Source organism: Nicotiana attenuata, unplaced genomic scaffold (assembly GCF_001879085.1).
Source record: "Nicotiana attenuata strain UT unplaced genomic scaffold, NIATTr2, whole genome shotgun sequence".
Lineage (NCBI taxonomy): Eukaryota > Viridiplantae > Streptophyta > Magnoliopsida > Solanales > Solanaceae > Nicotiana > Nicotiana attenuata.
The window spans coordinates 112,396-135,289 of NW_017672905.1; the positions used below are offsets into that span (position 1 = coordinate 112,396).

The following is a 22,894-nucleotide window of genomic DNA, read 5'->3' on the forward strand; positions in this document are numbered from 1 at the left end:
AGTTTTTGTAAGTAACTAAACCAAATATTATTATAAATTATCTCCACAATATTAGTTATAAATATATGATTGCTAATTAATGTATATTCACGAAAAAATATACATCTTAAATACCAAATATAATATCATTTATAATTATAAAAATCATTTATAGGCATATATTTATTATATTAACTTTTAAGTTTTGATAATTGCTTCACTTAAAATTTTATCTAACTGTGTGATTACACTTGTGCAACCAAATAGTAAACTTGTAATCACACTATAACAAACAAACAGGTCGTCGTAATTACAATACTGTGTAATTACTAGGCTGTGTAATTACTACCCTAGTAATTACACAAATTCCAATTACCCTGTGGCTTTGCAAACGGACCCTAATTCAATCTGTTAGTATACCTGGTTTATATATATCTAAGTCTTGACCTTTGTCATTTGAACTGTTGTTGCATTTCTCTTTCTTGGTAAAGAAGTTCGAACTGGTCAGCTTATGTACCTTTCCACCGACATGATTTCTGACTTTCACCGAAGTTAAGATTCAAGTCTCAATAAGCTTTACCTAGATTTACCTAGATTATCTAGCTAAATTTACCCGTATTGTTATATTATTCGGCTAAATTTACCCTTACCTCTAGCAAACTTTTAAAACACCGTAAGTTGAATGTAACTGATCTCCTGAACCTTTTTACCCCCAAAAGAACTGATAATATTGTACTGGACAAAGACATTTGACACCTTTATGTTCTAGTAATACCCATGATGCTTGCCATTTGCAAATTCTAAGATCAAGACTGCACCCTACTTGTCATTCCAAAGAGTAGACCAACTAAAAATGATCTGCGCCCCTATTTGTTTTTCAAATCAAGAGCTTATTTTGCATGTCCATTATCACCTTGATTATATTTGGTCACAACTACTTGTAGGGTTGAATCCTAGATTTGCCACGCACTCCGGAAGATTGTAAACCAAATATATTGAGAGGCCTAACTGTTCATTATGTTATCTTAGGAGTGGATAACATGCTGTGTTCTTTTTGGTGCAATATTTCATTTGGTCAATGTTTAGCTTAAGTTAATCTTAGCTTGTCAACAATATTCTACTGTTTGTTTTCCAGCTAACGATGGAAAATAGTTTTACCCCAAACTATTTCTAGAATGCCTTCCCTGCTATATCTTCTCAAATTTTCATCAGAATTCATTTTCCTCCAAACAGTTCCAGGTTGGAAGTTCTTGCCCTCACATTTCTTTGATTTATTCGTCTTGTAATCAAAATGTTGGCATCATTGTTTCTCCCTTCAGTTGCACAACGAAAGCAACACCATTTTAGTATAACATTGCCCAGTTCCACGACTTCCTAAAGTTTTTGCAGTTTGCCCAAGTACTTTACAGCAACTTAAAACAGAGTAACATTGCAATCAATTATAGCTATTAGAAGGAAGAAACTAGCGTCATTCCTTTCTAAACAATATCAATTGTTGAACAGCTGCATGAACTACAAACTAGCAGTTAAAAATGAGTATTCCTGTTGCTTCTCTTGTTGCTTTATATGGTCCGCCACATGTGCAATTACTCCAGCTCCAGCATTGTGAAACCATTCATTCTTTACCTGTTACCAGGAATAGTGATAAAATTAGATACAGATGGACAGGTTGGAACCTTAACATATTTGCCAGGACTTTACATGGATATTGTTATGGGCGAAGAAAGGCCAAAACGCTGAGTGAAAGCTAACATCAACTTTCTTCCAACTTAACTGCTGTAAGCCACGTATCATTTCCTCTGTTCGAAAAAGAGTACTGAGATTCAGTGTGCCGTAAAATAAGCAGATGTAAGGGCTTTGAGATTCATTTTCAACTGTACGCTTCTTAGTAATATTACCTTCCATAATTTCATGGTATTCCAATGTGGTCTGTGCGCTGGGTGCATTTTGAGCTGCCTCCTTTGCTTTGGCTGCTTCAGGAGGGAAATGGGGACCTTCAGATGGAACGGCTGAACAATATTCCATATCTACAACATGCTTGTATCCATCCAAAGATCGCCGAGGTGGCTGCAAGTTTAAGAAATCTTTAGACCGGTAGAGAAACACATTCGTCCTGTTATAATGAACTCCTAAAGGATTTTATCAGAAAAGTGTCTTCGATCTATTATGTTAGAAAAATTTATCGGGAGCGAAAACTCATCATCCGCACCTCGAAAAATTGGCCTTAACTCTCATATTGCTAAAATTGTGGCCATGATTACCTCGAGAACAGGCGAAAATATTGCTAAATCGTGAATGACACGTGTTCGGAGTATTAAATGCGGAGAGACGTGCGTCTAATCAAGCGTCAAAAAAATTTCAGAATGGTTCAGCAAATTTTCCGCCAAGAAAGAAATCTTCACCGACTTCCCGATGACACAAAGATGTGCCATCGGAAAGCAGGGGGACTTTCTGTATAGGGTAAAATCGGATCACATTAAATACTCGAAGGATAGAATGGCACGCGAAGCCGGAGACAGACGGAAGAAGCGAGTGGAAACCAAGACCGAGGACAACAGCTTCGGGTGACATCGAGCCGACCCCGGAGGGAACATTGTTGACGAGGGCAAACGAACATTTGCCACCAGATGACATTCAATGAAGAATATTCCTCAGTATTAAATACACAACCTGTTACAGAGAATTTTGGCATTCATAGCCTGCCGTTATATATTCATCAATGGCCCCCATTATTGTCATTTAATAGGAGCTTGATCCTAGGACCTTGTTCCCTATAGCTATAAATAGTGACTTCAACAGCTATTGTAAGACGCGAAATTTCGGAAAAACTCATGATACACATTATTCCAAGCTTAATACTCCCTCCGTTTCAATTTAGACGGAGTAGTTTGACTTGGCACGGAGTTTAAGAAAAAAAATACTTTTGAAACTTGTGGTCTTAAAAGCTTAAGGGATAAAAGCTTTGTGGGGCCATGATAGCTGATACTTGTGTGGTTATAAAAGCTTTTCATTAAGGGTAAAATAGCTAAAATTAAGAGTTTAAAGTTGAATTAATTCCAATTGTAGAAATGTGTCATTCTTTTTGGAACGGACTAATAAGGAAAGTGTGTCATTTGAATTGAAACAGAGAGAGTAATACTTTATTTTCTGTCTATCAATATTCTTATTACTGTCTTTGGAAGCCTTGCTCCCGGAACCAAGCTGTCTGCTATCTTATCTCGATTTTAACGCTAAGTCTCGCATTTTATTTAATTTGTTTATCATTTTGGGATCAAATCGATTCGTTTGTCTATAAACCACGCTATAAATTCAACTGTACCGTTTTACGAGTAAACACATATAAAGTAGACAAATCTAGCACACTGTCCACCTGCCACCACTGCTAATATGGGTCCTGATAAGAAGCTCCGCAATCCCTGTTGCCGGGACCAACAACTCATCCACCAACACCCATCCTGCTTCTACAAACTCACAACCTTGCGGGATTTGGGGGAAGTTTCAAGAGGTTTGAGGAACAAGGTCAGTGATGGAGTGTGGAAAAGGCAGCAAAAGTTAGTGATGTTATTAAGAACCCACTTAGTTTAGTTGTCTATTACAAAAATTCTGTGGTGATTTGCACGAAAATAAAAGTAAAAGCTAAGTTACCCAAAAAAGCAAGGGTAAAAGGTGCAAAATACGACTGTGTAAATATATGTTTTTCCTCTATGTGCTGTGAAAGCTAAAGGTTCCACTTAGATCTGAACTCAGCCTGCTGGAATCAGAGTCCAATGTACTGATGATTAGACTGTGGAACCATCAGTCGAACTCTTGTAAAAATGATTTTATATCTACAGATGCAGTCAAAGTGTGAGAATTTAAACAAAGTTACTGGAACTGGTCTATGATCATTTAACAGCCAAATCACGTGTTCTTTGCTACAGTAGAATGTCAGGAGGATTATCTTTGAAAGTAGTGAAGTGAGAATATTAACTCCGCCCCTATAATAAGTTTTCAAGCCACCATAAAAGAAGAGGGTTGTAGTACGTTGACAGTTAAGGAAAAACTAGTCAATTTGTGATGAATCTTAAACAATACTGAATATGTTGGGACATGCTCAGTATTGGACCAAAATGGATATTGAGTATTTATATAGCCAACAACAACTTGGAATTGAGGTGTAGTTGTTGCAGTGAATGGAAAATACTACTGCGGTGCTTCATTTCTCCACATTAAAGCAACAACAACAACAACCCAGTGTAATCCCACAAGTGGGATCTGGATAGGATAGAATGTACGCAACCTTACCCCTAACTTGAAAGGGCAGAGAAACTATTTCGAATAGACCCTCGGCTAAATAAAAGATGGAAGAAGCACTAATAGTAAGTAATAGCAATACAGGATATTTAGAAAACTAAATCCAAGACAGCAAAAGAGAATATGAAAGAAGTGTTGATAGCAAGTAACAACAGTACAAGATATGCAGTGATAGCAAACTAACGGAGTACGGATGGCAAGTAATAACAGTACAAGATTTGTGGTAATAGCAAACGAAGGATAAAAAGAATACCATACAAACACTAATACTATCGAACTAAGGAAGACAAAGGAAAACGCTCGACTTTCTACTAACCTTCTAACTTAATTCTCAACCTCCACACCCTCCTATCAAGGGTCATGTCCTCGGTTAGCTCAAGTTGCGCCATGTCCCGCCTGATCACCTCTCCCCAAGACTTCTTTGGTCTACCTCTACCCTTCCTCGTACCCCCAAGGCCAACCTCTCACACCTCCTGACTGGGGCATCTGTGCTTCTCCTTTTAACATGCCCGAACCATCTTAGCCTCACCTCTCGCATCTTTTTCTCCACATTAAAGCAACTAGGGTAATTCTTTAGTTGCTATACCATGTAGAAACTAGCACCCAAGGGTGTGGCCTAGTGGTTAATAAAGTGGGTGAGAATCATGAGGTTTTAGGTCCAAATCCCAGCGGAGGCAAAAAACACTAGGTGATTTCTTCCCATCTATCCAAGTCTTGTTGGATAGAGTTACCTGGTACCTATTGCTAGTGGGAGGTGACAGGTATCCGGTGGAATTAGTCGAGGTGCGTGCAAGCTGGCTTGGACACCAGGGTTATAAAAAAAAGACCAAGTAGAAACTAAAGGTACAACAAGGTAAAAGTTCCAGCAAGATTTGACCTCGGAGTTAGTGGATTTTAGAGCCTAATGTCCTAACCGCTAGACTACAAATCTGAAGGTTGACCTACAATACTTGAATCTCTATCCGCCACAGAGCTGCGGAAAGCATTAAAGAGGTTAGCATTTAAGTATAATATGAAAATTACATTACGAGGTCTTGTTTATCATTAAATCATTTTCGCATCAGAAAGCCCACGAGAATAGAATCATACTACAGAATGCTAATACAAAAATTACCACTAAAGTTAACCAACTAAAGCCTCTAAGAGAAACACAGCTTGAACAGAAAGAAAACAAAGTTTGCATGAGAGAAAGGAAAGCCCTTGTCTGAGTCATCAAAACCTCAGCACTCTGTGAGTGTTTCATGATTGCAAATAATCAATATGCCTATTTCAGAACATAATGAAAGCTTAAACTTTAGATCTGAACCTTGTTTAATTACTCTTTACCTGAAACAGTAGCTATACTTGACCTCACACCAATTTATCCAGACTAACTACCCGAATTCATAGTGCGATATTGTAGACATCTAATCAGAATGAATGATTATCTTCTTGAAAAGTAATAGAGTATTTAATAATTATAAGATCACCTTGAAAAGTTCTGTCTCCCTTCTTATAGAGGATGTACGCCAACCAACCATATCTAGATTATGTCAAGAAATTAGTGCAATTACTGCAAGGGAAGTAAAACTAATAATAGAAACCAAAAAAAGAAATTACTTTAGCCAAAAGAGAAAAAAGAAAACTGACACACACACACACACACACACACACACACACACACACACACACACATATATATATATATATATATATATATAAATTTAAAGGAAATATGAAGCTTGAGAAACTACAAGGAGATGCAAAGGATACGGTCATAAGAGACATTAGCATAAAGAACACGACATTTGAAAGCACCGAGGGCCGATCTGCAAGAAGGAAAAAACATGTGTAAGAAGCTTAAAGATGGAATAGGAAACTGCTGCTCGGGGTAGAAAGATTTTTTGACTCACATAAATTTACCATCATCACAGTCGGATGCCATTCTAAGTAGAAGAGGTGGTTTGTTGGGCTTGCCCTCTGTGAGGAAGAGCTGACTACCAGTTCGACCAGCAAAAATGGAAGCAACTGGTGCTGCGAGTTTCTCTAATATAGGAACTCCCAGGAGAAATGGAAGCTAAACAATAAAAGATAATCAACAGTCGGGATGTCAAGAGCCAACATAAATAATCACAAAAATTGTTCAAATCTTGCTGGAGCCATTATCTTACAGTTGGATTATATAAAAACACTTGCTGATGAATAAAACCTACCAATTACTTTCCCGGATTTGTATATCCTGTGACGCAAGGAGGGAAGATAACTGGACCCTAAAACATCACCCATTTGGGGTTTTTGTTGACCTAAAGAATTTATTGCAGATATGATAAGCTATTTCATTTTTTGTCTGTCATATTTCCTTCTTGAATAATATTAATAACTCTGATTATATTGGTTACATACCTTCTATATATTGCATAATAAGAGTCATCATTTATACTTTTGACATCCCTAAATGGCATCTACTTTCCTGAAACAAGGATAATTTCTAGTTTCTTTGGAGTACTTTTTAAATGTAAACTATCAATTTGTGCTTCTTTTGCCTTCCAATAAGAAATAAAATACATGAGTACTTCTTCGGTTTTTGTATCAAATAATGTAGTTACCAGCATTGATCTAGAAAATGGGCCTTAATGAAGACGGCAGTTAACTAGGACAAGAAGATCAACACATCATAGTAGAAAATTATGGAAATAGTGCCTATCACTTTCTTCTAATTCTTTGTACCAGCTGAGAGTGTACTCTAGAATATTTCAATTTACGGAGAGGCCCTAGACAGAAATAAAATGGGAGTAACAAGTCTCTTTCGAATAATTTTCAAAAAACAATCGTGGAGATAAAGAAAATTTTAGTCTCTAAGGCTTTGGTCAAGTAGTAAGAGCACAAAACTATGTGTGGGTTAGGCACACGTTACGAGTTCGAATACTGTTGTCGACAAAATCATGGTATTGTGGAGAAGGATAGAGCAGTGGGCCATTACCAACCGAGTTTCAAACCGTGCGGCAGCTGGCCCCGAGTATTTCTCAGTAATGAAAAGAACTATCAAACAAAACAATCAGCAAATGCTAACATGAGACTTGGATCTTTTTCTCCTAATACAATTGTCGCATTGACATTCTATTGGGTTAACTATCAAATTTGGGAACAACAACGATTATATTTCTCCTGGGAAAGTACACAAACCTTAATTAACCATCAATATCTTTGTGCCTTATTCTAGAGATCATGAGGTACCCCAGCAAAAGAATATAATACCAAGATACAATTCCAAAAGTCAAAATTTTGCTTTAAAATGGAACACCACAAAATCTGTTGATTTACCTTGTCAAAGACTGAAGTTAGTTTCTTTTATGAGTTGTCAATAGCTGATGTCAGTTTTCATTCCACAAGCACCAATTATTCATCATCAACGCTCATTTGGCGGAGGAAAGAACACAATAAAAGTAATGACTTACACCAACTTGTTCGGATTAAGGCTTTTAGTTATTGTTGTTACACTTGCATTAGATCCGCCATTTTGGCAGTTTAGCCTGATTAAGGGACTTGCAGATCAGTATATGGGTTAGTATATATATGTGAGAATTAGAGAATCTCTAGTTTTGGAGAATCTTGATTTTCCATGGAATGTAAGCAAGGAACAAGTTGGATCCGAATTAAATATAATGGTTTAAGAGGATTCATATAGACGACCTAACTTCTTTTGGCTCAAGGCAGAGCTGATTGATTGAATTAAGTACCAACTACTCCATTTAAACGTAGGATTACCCATGAAGAGGATTCCATTCAAGATAAATAGATCAGGATAAGAACATTTGGTAAGGTGTTCTGGATAGATGTGCTAATAAACTAACCCATGGAAGAAACAATATTTCTCAATGGGGGCAAACTTACTCTCATTAAAAGTGTACTACATGGTATGCCTGCCTACCTACTGTCCATATTCTCAATGCCAGCAGCATTGGAGAATAAAACTGAATTCAACAAGAAATAGGTTTTTATGGGATGACAATGAAGACGAGAAAAGAATTAATCTGGTCAAAAGGCAGGTGGTTCTGAGGGATAAGAAGGGGGTGGAATGGGTGTAAGAAATCCGAAATTAAACAATAAAAGTTTGCTAGTCAAATGGCTTTGGAGGTATTACATGGAAGGAAATGAAGTTTTGGAAGGAGCTAAAATGCTATTCATGGCAAAGAGGAAGGATGGAGAAATATTAAAAGGGGAGTCTGGAAGAACATAAGTAAGCTTTAGGGAGAATTTAATCAATTCACCAGATTGGGGGTGGATGATGGAATTAAAAATTAGATTCTGGACAGATTTGTGGGCTGGAGACGAGTACCTGAAGGATAATTCCCTATTCTGTTCAGCTGTTCAGCAGATAATGAAGGTACACTTGCTGATTTTCATTCAAGTCCTGGTAAATCGTTTTCAGAAGGAATTTAAATGACTGGGAGATGGAGCTTTTCTGTCGGTTACTTCTGCAGTTGGAATTAGTTTGTATCGATCATGATAGAATGGACTCCTTGCTTTGGTTAGCAAGCAAAGACAAAAAACATTCAGTTAAAAACTGCTACAGACTATTGATTAAGCAATCAGGACAGTGCAAAGCTTCTTGGCCCTGGAAGATGATATGGAAGACAAAAGCTCCTGTCATGGTAGCTTGCTTTGGGCGGATAACAGCTTGCAGGGCATGTTTAACTCAGAATAACTTGCAGAAGAGGGATTTTTTTCCTATGCAGCAGATGCTATCTATGTCAAGAAAATCAGGAACCAGTTGACATCTTTTTCCCCATTGCAATTTTGCCAGACAATGTTGAGATTTTTTTCTAACCATTAGAGGTATTGCTTGGGATTGCTACATAATCTGCAGTGAGGTCCTACCTCTCTTTCTCTTCAAACACACTCTCTCTCTCTCTCTCTCTCTCTCTCTCTCTCTCTCTCTCTCTCTCTCTCTCTTTGAACTCTCTAACGACTCTTTCCCCGCCAGTGACCAACCCAGCGCAGGAGACCACCATCCCCAGCAGGTAGGCCCCTTCTCTCTCCTCTCTCTCTCTCTCCTCTTCTCTTCCTTCTTTTTCTTTTCTTTCTTTTCTTCTCCCTGAGCTGTTCTATCACCACCGGTGACCAACCCAGCGACGGCGACAAACATCCCACCCCTTCTCTCTCCTCTCTCCTCTCTCCTTCTCCCTCTCCTTGTGTGTGTGTGTGTGTTTGCATTTGTGTACAGTGAACAGGGCCGGCTGAACCAGGACTATTCCGGCGAGATCCAGCCACGCATCGGCGCGTGAACAACCATACAGTCAGATTTCCGGCAAGATTTTCCCTCTTTGGTGGTCCCTCCTCAAATCGACCTAACCACCCAAGTTCCTGCCAGTTCCGACGGGATATAGTCATTCCGGTCAGTTTTCCGATGAGCTCCATTGTTTCCGTCGACCTCCATCCAGGTGTTCTCTACTGTAATTCCTCCTGCCCAACGAGTGGCAACATCGTCTTGACGTCTCCGACTACAATCCAGGTTCTATATTTCTTGATTTGCTATATTCTGTTTCGCTCATTCGTATTTGCTTTCCTGTCCTTTAATATCGATGCTTGTATTTAGTCCCACTTGCCTTTCTTTAACTCTAGAATCGCCGCTTGTTTTATTGTCATTTTTAGTAAACGCCTAATTAGTTTACACCTGTTGTAGTGGCTCTGATGAACGATGGTATATTAAGGTCATTCCTCGGTTGAGGCTGGGGGTGAGGGCCAAGGGTGGCAAGTGGGTTAAGGGAGCCTCTCTAGGAAGAGAGTTTGGTCTTGGAATATAGGGACATTGACGGGAAGTCTATAGAGTTGGTCAAGATTCTCAAGAAAAGGAGGATCAATATAGCTTAAGCCCAAGAAACCAAATGGGTACGGATTAAGACACGGGATGTGGACTGGTTTAAATTGTGGTACTCATGAGGCTCGAAGAATAGGAATGAAGCATGCATTTTAGTTGATAAGAAACTCAGGGAGCAGGTGGTAGAGGTTAGGAGGGTTAACAACGGGATGATGGGGATTAAGCTAGTCGTTGGAGAGCTTACTTTAAACATAATTAGTGTTTACACACCTCAAGCGAGATCGGGAGAGGAGGCCAAGAAGCATTTTGGGAGGATTTGGATGAGGTTGTGATCGGTATACCGCTCACTGAGAAGCTATTCATAGGAGGAGATTTTGATGGCCACATCGGGACAACTTTAGGGGGTTATAACGTTGTACATGGTGGTTTTGGTTTTGGGGATAGAAACGAGTGAGGAGTCTCGCTTTTGGATTTTGCGGAAACTTTTGAGTTTGTGATAGCTAATTCGAGTTTTCCAAGGAAGGAGGAGCATTTGGTGACCTTTCATAGTACGGTGGCTAAGACTCACAAAGATTACTTACTCCTTAGGAAGGTGATAGCAAGGTTATCCCGAGTGAGGATCTCACAATCTAAGATAAGCTCTTGGTGATGGATTTAGAGAATAAGTGGAAGAGAAAAAAGAGGGCTTTATGCGACAGGCCAAGGATCAAATGGGTTGGCTTGACTACTGTCAGAGCTCAGATGATGAGGGAGAAGTTGGTGAGATGGGGGCTTGAGGGAGTAGTAGGGATGCAAACATGTGGATAGGACTGCTAGTTTCATTCGGGAAGCAACTAGAGAGGTTTGGGTGCCTCGAGGGGTAACGTTGGTAGATGTCCAAGGGAAAACGGAAGCCAAGAAGGCCGCGTATGTGAAATTAGTGGAGCACAAGACGAGGAAGATAAGCGGACGCATAGGAAGAGGTACAAGGCGGCGAAGAAGGAGGCGAAGTTAGTGGTTACGACGGCAAAAAGGATGTGTTTGAATGCTTATATGAAGAACTTAAGGACAAAGGCGAGGGTAAGAAGCAGTACAGGCTAGCTAAGGTGAGAGAAAGAAGAGCCGGAAACCTAGAACAAGTGAAGTGCATCAAAGACGAGGATGGCAAAGTATTGGTGGAAGAGGCACACATTGGACGTAGATGGCAGACATACTTCCATAGACTCTTGAACGAAGAAAGGGACATGAACATCGTGCTGGGTGATTTGGAGCACCCCGAGAGTAATCAGGGTTGCGGGTATCGTAGGCGTGTAAAGGTTGAGAAGGTTGAGGGGCTATATGTAAGATGAGCAGGGAAAGAACGGCGGGGCCAAACGAGATCCTAGTGGAATTATGGAAGAGCCTAGGAAGGGCAGGTTTGGAGTGGGTTCACTGGGTTGTTTAATGTCATTTTTAGGATGGCAAAAATGCCCGACGAATTAAGGTGGAGAACAATGATTCCCTTGTACAAGAACAAGGCTGATATTCAAAATTGCAATAACAATAGGGGTATCAAGCTACTAAACTACACTATAAAAGTTTGGGAGAGGGTGGTGGAGATAAGGGTGAGGAGGGGTGTGTCTATTTCGGAGAACCAGTTCGGATTCATAACGAGGCGATCGACTATAGAAGCCATTAATCTTATTAGGAGATTGATGAAGCAGCATAGGGAGAGGAAGAGGGACTTACATAAGGTGTTCATCGACCTAGAAAAAACATACGACAAAGTCCCAAGGGAGGTTCTGTGGAGATGTTTGGAGGCTAGAGGTGTACGCGTAGCATACACTAGGGCGATTAAGCACATGTACGATGAAGCCAAGACCTAGTAAGGACAGTGGCAGGAGACTCGGAACACTTCCGAGTCGTGATGGGGTTGCAATAGGGATCAGCAGTCAGCTCGTTCTTATGTGCCTTGGTGATGGATGAGTTGACGCGACACATTCAAGGGGAGATGCCTTGGTATATGTTATTTGCAGATGACATAGTACTAATTGACGAGAAACGAAGCGATGTTAATGCTAAACTAGAGGTCTTGAGGCAAACCCTGGAATCTAAAGGTTTTAGGTTGAGCGGGACTAAAACAAAAAACTTGGAGTGCAAGTTCAGTGACCTGACTTCAGAGGCTTACGTGGAAGTGAGGTTGGATACACAATCATCCCCAAAAGAGAAAGTTTCAAGTACCTTGGGTCTATAATCCAAGGTAATAGGGAGATCGACGATGATGTCATTGGAGAAGGGTAGATGAAATAGAGGCTCGCATCCGGCATCTTGTGTGATAAGAATGTTCCACCAAGTCTTAAAGGTAAGTTCTACAAAGTGGTTGTTATACCGACAATGTTGTAATGGACGGAGTGTTGGCCAGTCAAGAATCTCATGTTCAGAAGATGAAAGTGGCGGAAATTAGGATGTTGAAATGGATGTATGAGCATACTAGGAGAGATATGATCAGGAAAGAAGATATTTGGGACAAGGTGGAAGTGACCTCTATGGTGGACAAGATGCGAGAACGAAGCTGAGATGGTTCAGTCATGTGAAGAGGAGATGCACAGATGTCGTGGTAAAGAGGTATGGGAGGTTGGTTATGGTGGGTCCAAGTAGAGGTAGAAGCAGGCCGAAGAAGTATTGGAGTGAGGTGATTAGGCAGGACAAAGCACATCTTCAACTTACCGAGGACATGACCCTTGATAGGAAGGTGTGGAAGTCGAGGATTAGGGTAGTAGGTTTGTAGGTAGTCGAGCATTTTTCAGACCTTTTTATTTAGCAACTGCTGCCCCGCTTAATAGGAATAGGACGCACTTACCGACCGATGAAAGGAAAGAGCGGGGTCAGCCATCGACAAAGGAATATCGAACTCTACCCATGTGAGGCCTCGTAGCCAGGGAGAACCATAGAATCGGAAGGTTATATTAGAACATCGGTGGAAAGGTTTTCATACCTATAATTTTTTTCCATACCCGTAGTACTAGTATTATTTCCGTATTCCTTATTCTTACACTTTTATTAGAACATGTTGTTTCTTTTGCTTCGATTATCTTATTTTTTTGGCTGTTGTTACTGCTTTTCTTTCCATGGCATGGCTTCTCCATTACCGTATCTCTTTTTCAAAATTATTGTGTTTATGCTTTCCTTGAGCCGAGGATCTATCGGAAATAACCTCTCTACCTTCACAAGGTAGAGGTAAGGTCTGTGTACACACTAGCTTCCCTAGACCCCACTTGTAGGATTAAAATGAGTATGTTGTTGTAGAGGTATTGCTTGGGTGATGCCTCAAAATGTGAAGGGATTAATGGAAAGTTGGCAGCAACAGGTGGTTCCTAAAAAGCAGATATGGAGGACAGTTCCATTGTGCATTTGCTGGACTATATGGCTGGAGGGGAACAAGGCTTGTTCTGAATGACAGAGAATTCTTAATTCCTAGAACTAAAAATAGATGCTTACAAAACTTGTATTTCTGGTGTAAAAGTAGCCTTCTAGTAAGTCTAAATCAATATATGGATTTTTTAGATCTCTTAGGAAGGAGAATGTAATAGCTGCATGTTCTGTACTTTGCTTTTGTGCTTTCTTTTGACCATCTTGGTACGATTTAATAAAACCTTTACCTTATAAAAAAATGAATCAGGATAAGAACAAAGCCAGTATATGATTAAATGTGTAAAGACAACTGAAAATCATATATTGATGATTTGATGAAATTCGAAAACAGGAACTCTTTTAACACTCAATTTTCCAATAAAACTTTATTATATGCCTCACAAAAATTTTCCGAAGAAGGATTTACCACGGTAAAAAGTCGAGTAACTTCTCAAGGATATATTACCACAAATACCATCCAAAGAAATCACATTTACCAAAAACCTTGTAATAAGAAAGAACCACAATTAGCATCATAGACATTCAACAGATGGCCACATGAGAACTAACCTGCTTTTTCCCTCTCACACCAAGATGTGGCGTTGCCAAGGTGATAAAATTGATTGGTTCCAGCCCAGCAATTAAGCCTTTATTTGAGAAGCATGTCATTTTGAAGTTTGCATTAGTTGAAGCGACCACATCATCAGAAGGGTCACTATGGTTGGTTGATGTATAAAGAACACCAGCAGCATATCTTGCAATCAATCCACCAAGAGAATGAGCTAGAAAGGAAATCTTCTTTAGGCTCTCTCGCTTCTTTACAACCAGCATGACCTGTTCATAATTAGTTGTGACGTATATAAAAGGCAAATCATTCAGCAATCACAAGGTAAAATCCGACAACTTTAAAATAGGCATCTAACTTCTGAGAAGCATGGAATGGAAAATTTTATGATTACAAATCAGAGAAGTGTACTTGGAAACAATTTGACCACTCAGTTTTTTTGAAAAGAAAATTATGATAAGGAATGCAGATTGAACACTTCCATCATGAAAATCAAGAAAGAACTTTTTATTCAAAAATGAAGGTGATAATCCAATTCGCATAACTACTGGTGCATTAATAAAAGTTCATTGCTAATTCGAAGAAGTAGGCAGAGAGAAGGTCCTTTTACTAGTATTCAAAGAACCATTTGAGATCAGACGAAAGGAGAAAAAAATTTCTGATAACTTGGAAAACTCGATAGTACAATATATCATATGGGTCTGTTTCTTTCAGTTCTTGTAAATATGTGAAAAGGGTCATATCCGCCACCACAGAACTGCTAGAAAAGTCTCCGCATTATGCCATATTCGTATCCCGTTTAGGAGGCCGAGCTTCCTGGATAGCAGCTACCAGGTCAGATTACATCCATTTACAGTTATCTATTATGATGGATAAAATATACCTCTAGAAACTCCGTCTATGTGCAAGCACAATTGGTTCCAAGCTCGAATGAAGGAGGAGGGAGAGAGTACGTTGACGGCCAATGAAAAAGTAGTCTAAATAATAGTAAACATCTGAATACTCAAGAATGCTAGAATAGAGAAAAAATGAGTACAAACGATTCATATAGCGAGCCCAACAAGGTTGGGACCAAGGGAAGTTGATTGCTTGATTGATTGAGAGTATACCCCTATATTTGCTTATTTGCACCAGAGTTAGACCCAACTTACACCATGACAGTGTGTAGTACTAATATCACAAGCACAACTAAGTCCATGCACCACCTCTTTTACTCACTTCATCTGCTAGCCTTTTCCCAGCTCCATCAATCCCGGAGAAGGTTTTAGTGAAAGTGTTACATGAACTTGCTGCAAAGAAAAGAAGGAAGAAAAAGGGTCAACTGGCAATCCCAACTGGCTAACTTTTGGTTCATCATTTAACATATGTTCAAGTTCTGAGATCAGGCTTCAAATTCATAATTATTTCATGAAGAAGAAACCACATTCAGCTGAAACTATAGTTTAGTCACCGTTACCAATTCCAAAGGTTCATTTCATAAGAATTCATGTCCCATTAGAACTAAATTGGTTGCTCTTAATTGTCTTCTTCTCCTCTTCCATACCCTCTCCTCTTCTTTTCTCCAATTAAAAAGGAGAAGGAGAAGCTATTTTTTATAATGGTGGTGTCACACCTAGCTTGCGTGCATCTTAACTATTCCATATGATACCTGCTACCTCCCACTAACAGAGGTACTATATAACTCAGCCCACAAATTAGGTAGATGGAGAAAAATCACCTAGAGTTTCTTGACTCTACTGGGACATGAACACTATTCTCCCAAAACTATAACTGAAATTTTCCCACTGATCTGGTTCTACATTAGGGTAGGTTGTCTACATCACACCCCTTGGGGTGTGGTTCTTGCCCGGACTCTACGTGAATGAGGGATGTGGTTCTTGCCCGGACTCTACGTGAATGAGGGATACTTTGTTCACCGGGCTGCCCTTTATCTGGTTCTGCACTGGAGAAAAATATCCATATCCTGTTTAACAGGTAACTCCTACAATGCAATTCAAGCTTCCTCGACCATAAGGACAAGAAGAATGGAGGAAAGAAGACGATGCAGAAATTACTCATCCTTCCTTGCTGAATGAGCTATAGTTTCTTTTCAAAAGGGATGCAAAGATGTAAAGAATTGGATTCTATGCATAGGATATATAGCTAATCTCGTTTACCGTTCCTTAGTAAAATAATAATTAGAGAGAAGCATAAAGCTTACTTTGTTGTTAATTGTCGCAGTGACTTCATCTTGTATTCAGACGGGAAAACGAGGGCGATGGAAAAGCGCCTATGTTTAATAGACAAAAACTTACTAAGCTGTCAGAGTGTGATTCTCTATACCAGAATATAAGTAAAGTGTTCGGACCCAGAACTTTCTTCCTGACAAATCAAATAATCATTTCATTTAAAATGCATTAAGATTGTTCCAAATGTTGAAATGTTATGCATCGAGCTTCCAAAAAGTATTGGAGTTAAATATTCTGGTTTACACAGCTTGTAATTTTTGGAAGTGAAGTATTCATAATATACTTTACTTTCACGGATACAACATTCTCATGTGATGGAAGCAAGAGCTTTTTGGCACTTCAGTATCTCAGAGTAGAGTGCAATTGAAGCAAGAAAATCAAAACTATTAAGCAAAAGCAAGAAAGCATGACAGTAGACAATTTGGACAGAAAGCTATACCATAGATCACAAAGTTTCTTCCCAACCGCTTTTTAAGCTCTGCTTGTGCATACGTCCAATCACTTGGGCTGCATCCCATGCAAACAACATGACAAGCTAGTTGAGTGACAGACGCTACTATAAGATCTATGCACGTGATCAGCAATGAGCATAGTACCCATTAAAATATCAGGTACAATATCATCGACAACCTGATGAATTGAGGTAATTGTACATCCGCCTTTAGAAGCTTGACTCATGAATACCACAAAAGCATTTTCACCCAAAATAGATAAAGGTGATGCATGTCACCCATGGAGAAGCAAGGAGAGAAAGCTCAGATAGAACTTCATGCTCCTTCGGAATTCGGGAAAAAGTAAAACATGTTGTAATAATGAAAAAAAGACAACTTGAAACCAGACCTAGTAATCTAGTATACCAACAGCAAAAAACACAATAATCAAGTACAGTCAAACCTCTCTATAATGGTGTCGTTGTCCGGAAATTTTTTGGTTGCAATAACGAAATGTTGTAATAGAGAATATATAATATAACATCACGTAAAAAATCGGTTCCAAGAAAACTTGGCCGTCATAGAGAATTGTTTTTATAGAGGATAGTTGTTATAGAGAGGTCTGACTGTACTCATTTGTTATCCGATTGCAAAGATATTTCTCCCTGCTGATACTTTCTCTTCAGCAATTTAGAATGACAAAGATTAGGCCTGACCAAAGTAAAAAATAATGCTATCAAACAACCCAATAAAGAGATATGTATGAGAGATAAGAACCATTAATAACTGTTACTGCATTCAAGACTTCACACCTTCTATCAGTTATGTAGAAGATACATGCATTATTACCTCTTGAAACTTATTCTTAGGTTCTACCACATGCACCCTATAAATGCTAATGCTTTCTGTTTGCAGAAGGATAACATCAATTAAGCCGAACGTATGCTTGGATGAACATGGAAACAGGTGACACACTAGTTTGTTTAACTTTTATCCTACACATTTGCCATCTCAAATTGTTGATATCAACAGTGACTCATTCATTATTCACTTTCTATTTTTCTCTTTTGATCCTTTTTTTATGTACTCTTTTATACTTCAATTAGAAAGTAGATATATGTACGCTACCCTCATTGGGTGAGCAAAGAATTTGCCTACCTTGCCAAGATGCCATGAACAAGAACAAGAAGATGCTCAGGCTTATCCTCCATGTCCAACAACCAACTTGGTGACAAAACACTTCTTTCAGTTGAACTCATCACCTGTGCTCTAAGGCTTCGATTTCTCCAAAAACTATTTATGCCTGCTGAAAGGGCGGGTAACTTTCTCAAAACTGTAGAAAAACAATTTGCAAAAAAAAGAAAAGAAAGAGAGAAATGCAATACTATCCAAAACATCTGTAGCATAAACAAAGACGTGGAAGTTGCAAAAGAGCATATTGTCATCATATCTGAATTATGATATAGAAAGTTAATATTCCAAATTCATAAAATAAGCAGGAGCAAACTGTTGCAACTTGACGCTCATTATTTTCCAAAGGACACCAGAAACACATAAGACTTCAAACGTTAACATCACCCTTTTTATCAAGCAACCTACCCAAAGTAGAGGAGGAAGCCAGCTGTAGGTACATATCGCTGACACCTAAAAGCACATAACGAGCAATATAGAACTGCCTAAAGCAGATTCCAGTATATCAGTAAGTCCCTGAAGCAGCTTCAACTCTTATCATTTAGCAGATATCCACACAACCTGCATAGGAGGATGGGCTGGAAGCAAGCTACAGCACCGACAAGTGGAAGGACACCACAAGCAACATGGAATTGACTAAAGTAGAGTACCAGAGTTCATTTCCGGTTATTTAGAACATAGCATTATCATTACATGCTAGAGCCAAATGATCGAGTTCCCATAGCAATTTCAATACTCACATATCAGCAGACATGCTCATAAATTATTTCTTGACAAACTACACACTAACATAGGGGGAGTGAATTATAAAAGCAATATCTATGTGTCTCAATGAACCAGAAATATCCTGAATTAGTTGCTGTGGCATTTGATGGCTCTAAGTGCTACACGTCAAGGTTTGCCTACAGATTAAAGAAGTTAATTGTCTTATGGACTGTAATAGAAGCACGAAGGCATTATTTACAGCCTACCGCTTTTACAGCAAAGACCAATCATTTTAGTTTGAGAAACTTCAATGGCAAAAAGATCACCACTAAACCATAGTAGAAGGGTTTCACTAAACTATGGATTCGAGCTATGAAATACATTACAAGGGAGGAGTGGATTATTCATCTACTGATGCTCTATCTCACAGACATGCAGAACTTGATTAATGTAGCAACATATTCAATTACAACCTACTTGGACACAGGAGGTTCTAGCTAGATATGAAGGTGATGTGGACATTACTAATAGCCTGTTTGGCCAAGCTGCAAAAATCAGCTTATTTTGAGAAATGCTTTTTCTCAAAAGTACTTTTGGTTAGAAGCAGTTTGTGTTTGACTAATTAATTTGTAAAGCACTTCTGAGCAGCAATTAGTGTTTATTAAAAACTGCTTCTTAGTGTATTTTTCTCAAAAGTGCTTTTCAAAAAAGTACTTTTAGAGAGAAGCTACTTTTTCTGATTCTCCAAAACTACTTCTGCTTCTCCTCAAAAGCACTTTTTTTTCTTCCAAAAGTTCGGTCAAACACTTCAACTTCGGAAAAATAGCACTTTTTTTTGAAAAAAAAAGGTGCTTCTAGGATTGGAGAAGCTTGACCAAACAGGCTAAGTCATAGTTGCAGTCAATAATATTAACCCGCATGCAATCCTTGACTTTGCAGAAATGAATGTTAAAATGTAGATTGGCAGCACTTGTAAGCTTGGAGGACAGCTACTTAGTTCTACACACCCCTCATCTCTTGGGGTTGGGGTCATTCAAGGATCCTCGCTAGTCAACATATGATGACAGGTGTGTTCTACTGGCCTTCAATGTTGACTGATATTAAGAAGTAGATACAAGATTGTTGATATGTTCCTTAATATTTCACTTGTATCCCTAGCTTATACTTCATAAGGTTTGGACGAACATTGCCACGAAGGGCTCCTGAATCTGCGGGTATGGATACTTTTTTGTGGTAGTGCATAGATATAGTAACTACGTTCATTTCCTCCCATTGTCAGGTCCTTCCACTGCTCAGCAAGTGACCAGGCCATTTTTAGAAAATATCTACAACTCACATGGTTCCCCCAGATAGTATCGTGACTGACCAAGACAAGATATTTCTTAGCATATTTTGGAAGGGGTTGTTTTAAGGGACCACAGACCGAAATTCTCTTTAGTTCAACCTATCATCCACGAACCAGTAGACAAACAGGGAGACTGTACAAATGGTTAGTGGTGCAAATGGTTGTCCTAGGCTGACTATGGTACAACACCAGCTTCGTTCAACCCTGCAAATGACCCCATTTAGGGTGCTCTATGGAATTGACCCACCCAAGTTTACTTTTAGAGTTTTTCTTACAGAATAAGGTTATAATGATATACCAGCTACTCCAAGCAAAGGTAGTTGATATTGAAGGTCCCAAAAGATAACCTAAAGAATAAGGCATAGAGTCAAATGAAGAACTACACAGCTACACAGCTACTCCAAGCAAAGGTAGTTGCATCCAAGGGTACCGCCTAGCGATCGATGAAGCTAGGATGAAGACCATGAGAGACCGAGGTCTGAATTCCAGCAGAGGCAAAATGGTTGGGTGATTTCTTCTCATCTACCTAAATCGTGGCCCCTGATGGAATAGTTGAGGTGTACGAAAGCTTCTTGGCAATAATAAGACAAATTAAGACAGATATGTATTCCTGGTTTATCACTTTCAACATATAGAAGACGAGTTGAATGTTTCAGCTTCAACAGAATATCTGCACATATCTGCTCAAGGCACAGAATTCAAAACAAAGATCTCATTTGTATTTAGCATTACTGTGTTAATCCATGTATCACTTGCTTCAGCCTTCAAGCATTAACCAATTTACTAACTGAATGAAATTTAAAGGAATCTGCATCCAATTAACGATCAAACTAAAATGCATAAGCGTAGCCAAACAAACAACAGAACAAACACCTCATGTTAACATTCATTTGAGCAAGCACAAATTTCAATTAGAATTTGATATAAGCTGTAAAAGGAGGGAAAATAATTTACCAGAAAAGATGACAAAGTTCTTCCAATTAAAGGACGCCGATGAAGAACAACAGTACGGGTAAGAGGAGGAATATGGATTGGAACATAAGAAGGAATTGTTATTGGAATGAGAATGGTGCTTAAATCGAGGCAAATAATGATCATGAAATATTGGTGCCAATGACGCCATAAATAGGAGTTAGTGATTTGCCCGTCAAATTCGCTGGCGCCCTAACCCTGTTGCTTGTTATGTCACCGTCTCTCCCATTCTTTTCTTACTATATATTATCCATTTATATCCTCCATGCCCATGCCCACGCCCACGCCCACGCCCACGCCCATTTTAAAGAACAGATATTGAGGCATCCGTCATTTTTAGGAGATTTCTACTCCTCCTTTATCTTGGGGCAACGAGCTGAAAGGCTGCTTGAGATGTGCATATATATAAGCTAAAGATTTGACTTATCCACACTTATTTTTATCTTTAAAAGTAACTTAGGCCCGTTTGGCCAGTAGTTTTCCCAAAATAAATTTGAAATTTATTTTCAAAACTCAATTTTAGCCATAAATTTTGCTCATATTGTGGCCAAACCCCAAATCTCAAATTTCAAATCCCAAAATCAGCTATTTTGAGCCAAAATCCCAAAACTTGGGAATTATATACATGTTTTTCCAAAATAAAGTTGGAAAATATGTTTTGAAAACGTATGTCCAAACACATTTTCATCTTCAAACGAAACTTCACCCAAATCAGATTTTTCAAAATAAATTTGTGATTTATGGCCAAACGCTAGCTTAATATGTTCTAATAAATTTCATGTTCTATTTTTCAAATAACTAGTTTTTTTGGCTCTTTACAAACTTGTTTTTAGTTTTAAGAACCTACCTTTTTTTTACACATTGTAGATTTATTTTTACACTTAACCTTTACACATCTAAAAAGGTCATTTCATTAAATTTAAAATTGTAAAGGAACATGATGTAGAAATAGCACCTTTTTAAGGGCAGTTGTCAGGTAGTGAGTTTATCTAATTAACAAGTTAATACTATTTTAAGAACTAGTCAAAGCACGTGTACATCGTCTCAAGTTTTATTTTTCCTTAAACTCCGTACCCAGTCAAACAGGTTCACATAAATTGGAACGGATAGTATAGTAAAAGTTAAAGAAAAAGGTGTAAAATCATAAAAATTGTTATAAAAGAAGAAGAAGAAGAAGAAGAAGAAGAAGAAGAAGAAGAAGAAGAAGAAGAAGAAGAAGAAGAAGAAGAAGAAGAAGAAGAAGAAGAAGAAGAAGAAGAAGAAGAAGAAGAAGAAGTAGTAGTAGTAGTAGTAGTAGTAGTAGTAGTAGTAGAGTATTGCGGAGAAAAGTAGAGACAAAATTCATAGGACCCTCTATTTATAGGGGAAAAGTGACTCAGCCACCAAGTAACAAACCCTAAAATCTCTCTAAAATATTGACATTCACCTTAAATACAATTCTATTTTTAACACTCCCCCTTGAATGTCTATTCAACAGATAATGTGTCTCGTTAAAACCTTAACTAAAATAAAATCCAGTGAAAAAAAATCTGGTGAAGGAAAAAGAGTACATCTAATAATACAACTTTTTGGTTACCTCGTTAAAAACCTTGTAAGGAAAATCCAATGGGATAAAATCTTGTAAGGGAAAAAGTGAACAACGCGTATTAACTCCCAATGATGAGAGCATCAATTCACATCCTTAAGCCTTCACATCCCAATCTTGTGCACTAGCTTCTTGAAGGTTGACGTCGGCAGAGATTTGGTGAATAAATCAGCCATATTAACTCCAATGAATATGTTGCACCTTGAAAATCCTTATTATCACATTATCATGTTTATACTTATAGTAAGATACAAATGTGCACAAATTGCACCTCGGAACCAGGATTTGACGGTGCCAATAGGTTCTATGACAATTTTGGACTTGGGCGTATGTCCGGATCGGGTTTTGAATAACCCGGGAGCGTTTCGGCACTTAATATTGATAGTTGGCACCTTGAAGGCTTTAAAGTTCTTTAAATTTGGTTCGGAGTAGGT

At 38.6% G+C, this 22,894-nt stretch overlaps 1 protein-coding gene across 2 annotated transcripts; it reads right to left on the reverse strand.

Annotated features, from left to right (window-relative positions):
• Positions 1-1,298: 1,298 nt before the first annotated feature.
• Positions 1,299-21,316, reverse strand: LOC109214888. 2 transcript variants are annotated; one of them, XM_019378851.1, is made up of 11 exons: positions 20,858-21,316; positions 17,821-17,968; positions 16,671-16,738; positions 15,222-15,292; positions 14,009-14,272; positions 6,165-6,328; positions 6,025-6,080; positions 5,742-5,794; positions 1,878-2,046; positions 1,681-1,778; positions 1,299-1,605 (listed from the first exon to the last, which is right to left on the reverse strand). In XM_019378851.1, exons 1-11 carry the CDS (start codon positions 21,024-21,026, stop codon positions 1,492-1,494), a joined length of 1,374 nt encoding a protein of 457 aa, XP_019234396.1. In that variant the 5' UTR covers positions 21,027-21,316; the 3' UTR covers positions 1,299-1,491. The 2 variants fall into 2 exon arrangements, with proteins under 2 accessions (XP_019234396.1, XP_019234397.1); XM_019378852.1 differs by having other exon boundaries at positions 17,821-17,965; positions 20,858-21,245.
• Positions 21,317-22,894: the final 1,578 nt, after the last annotated feature.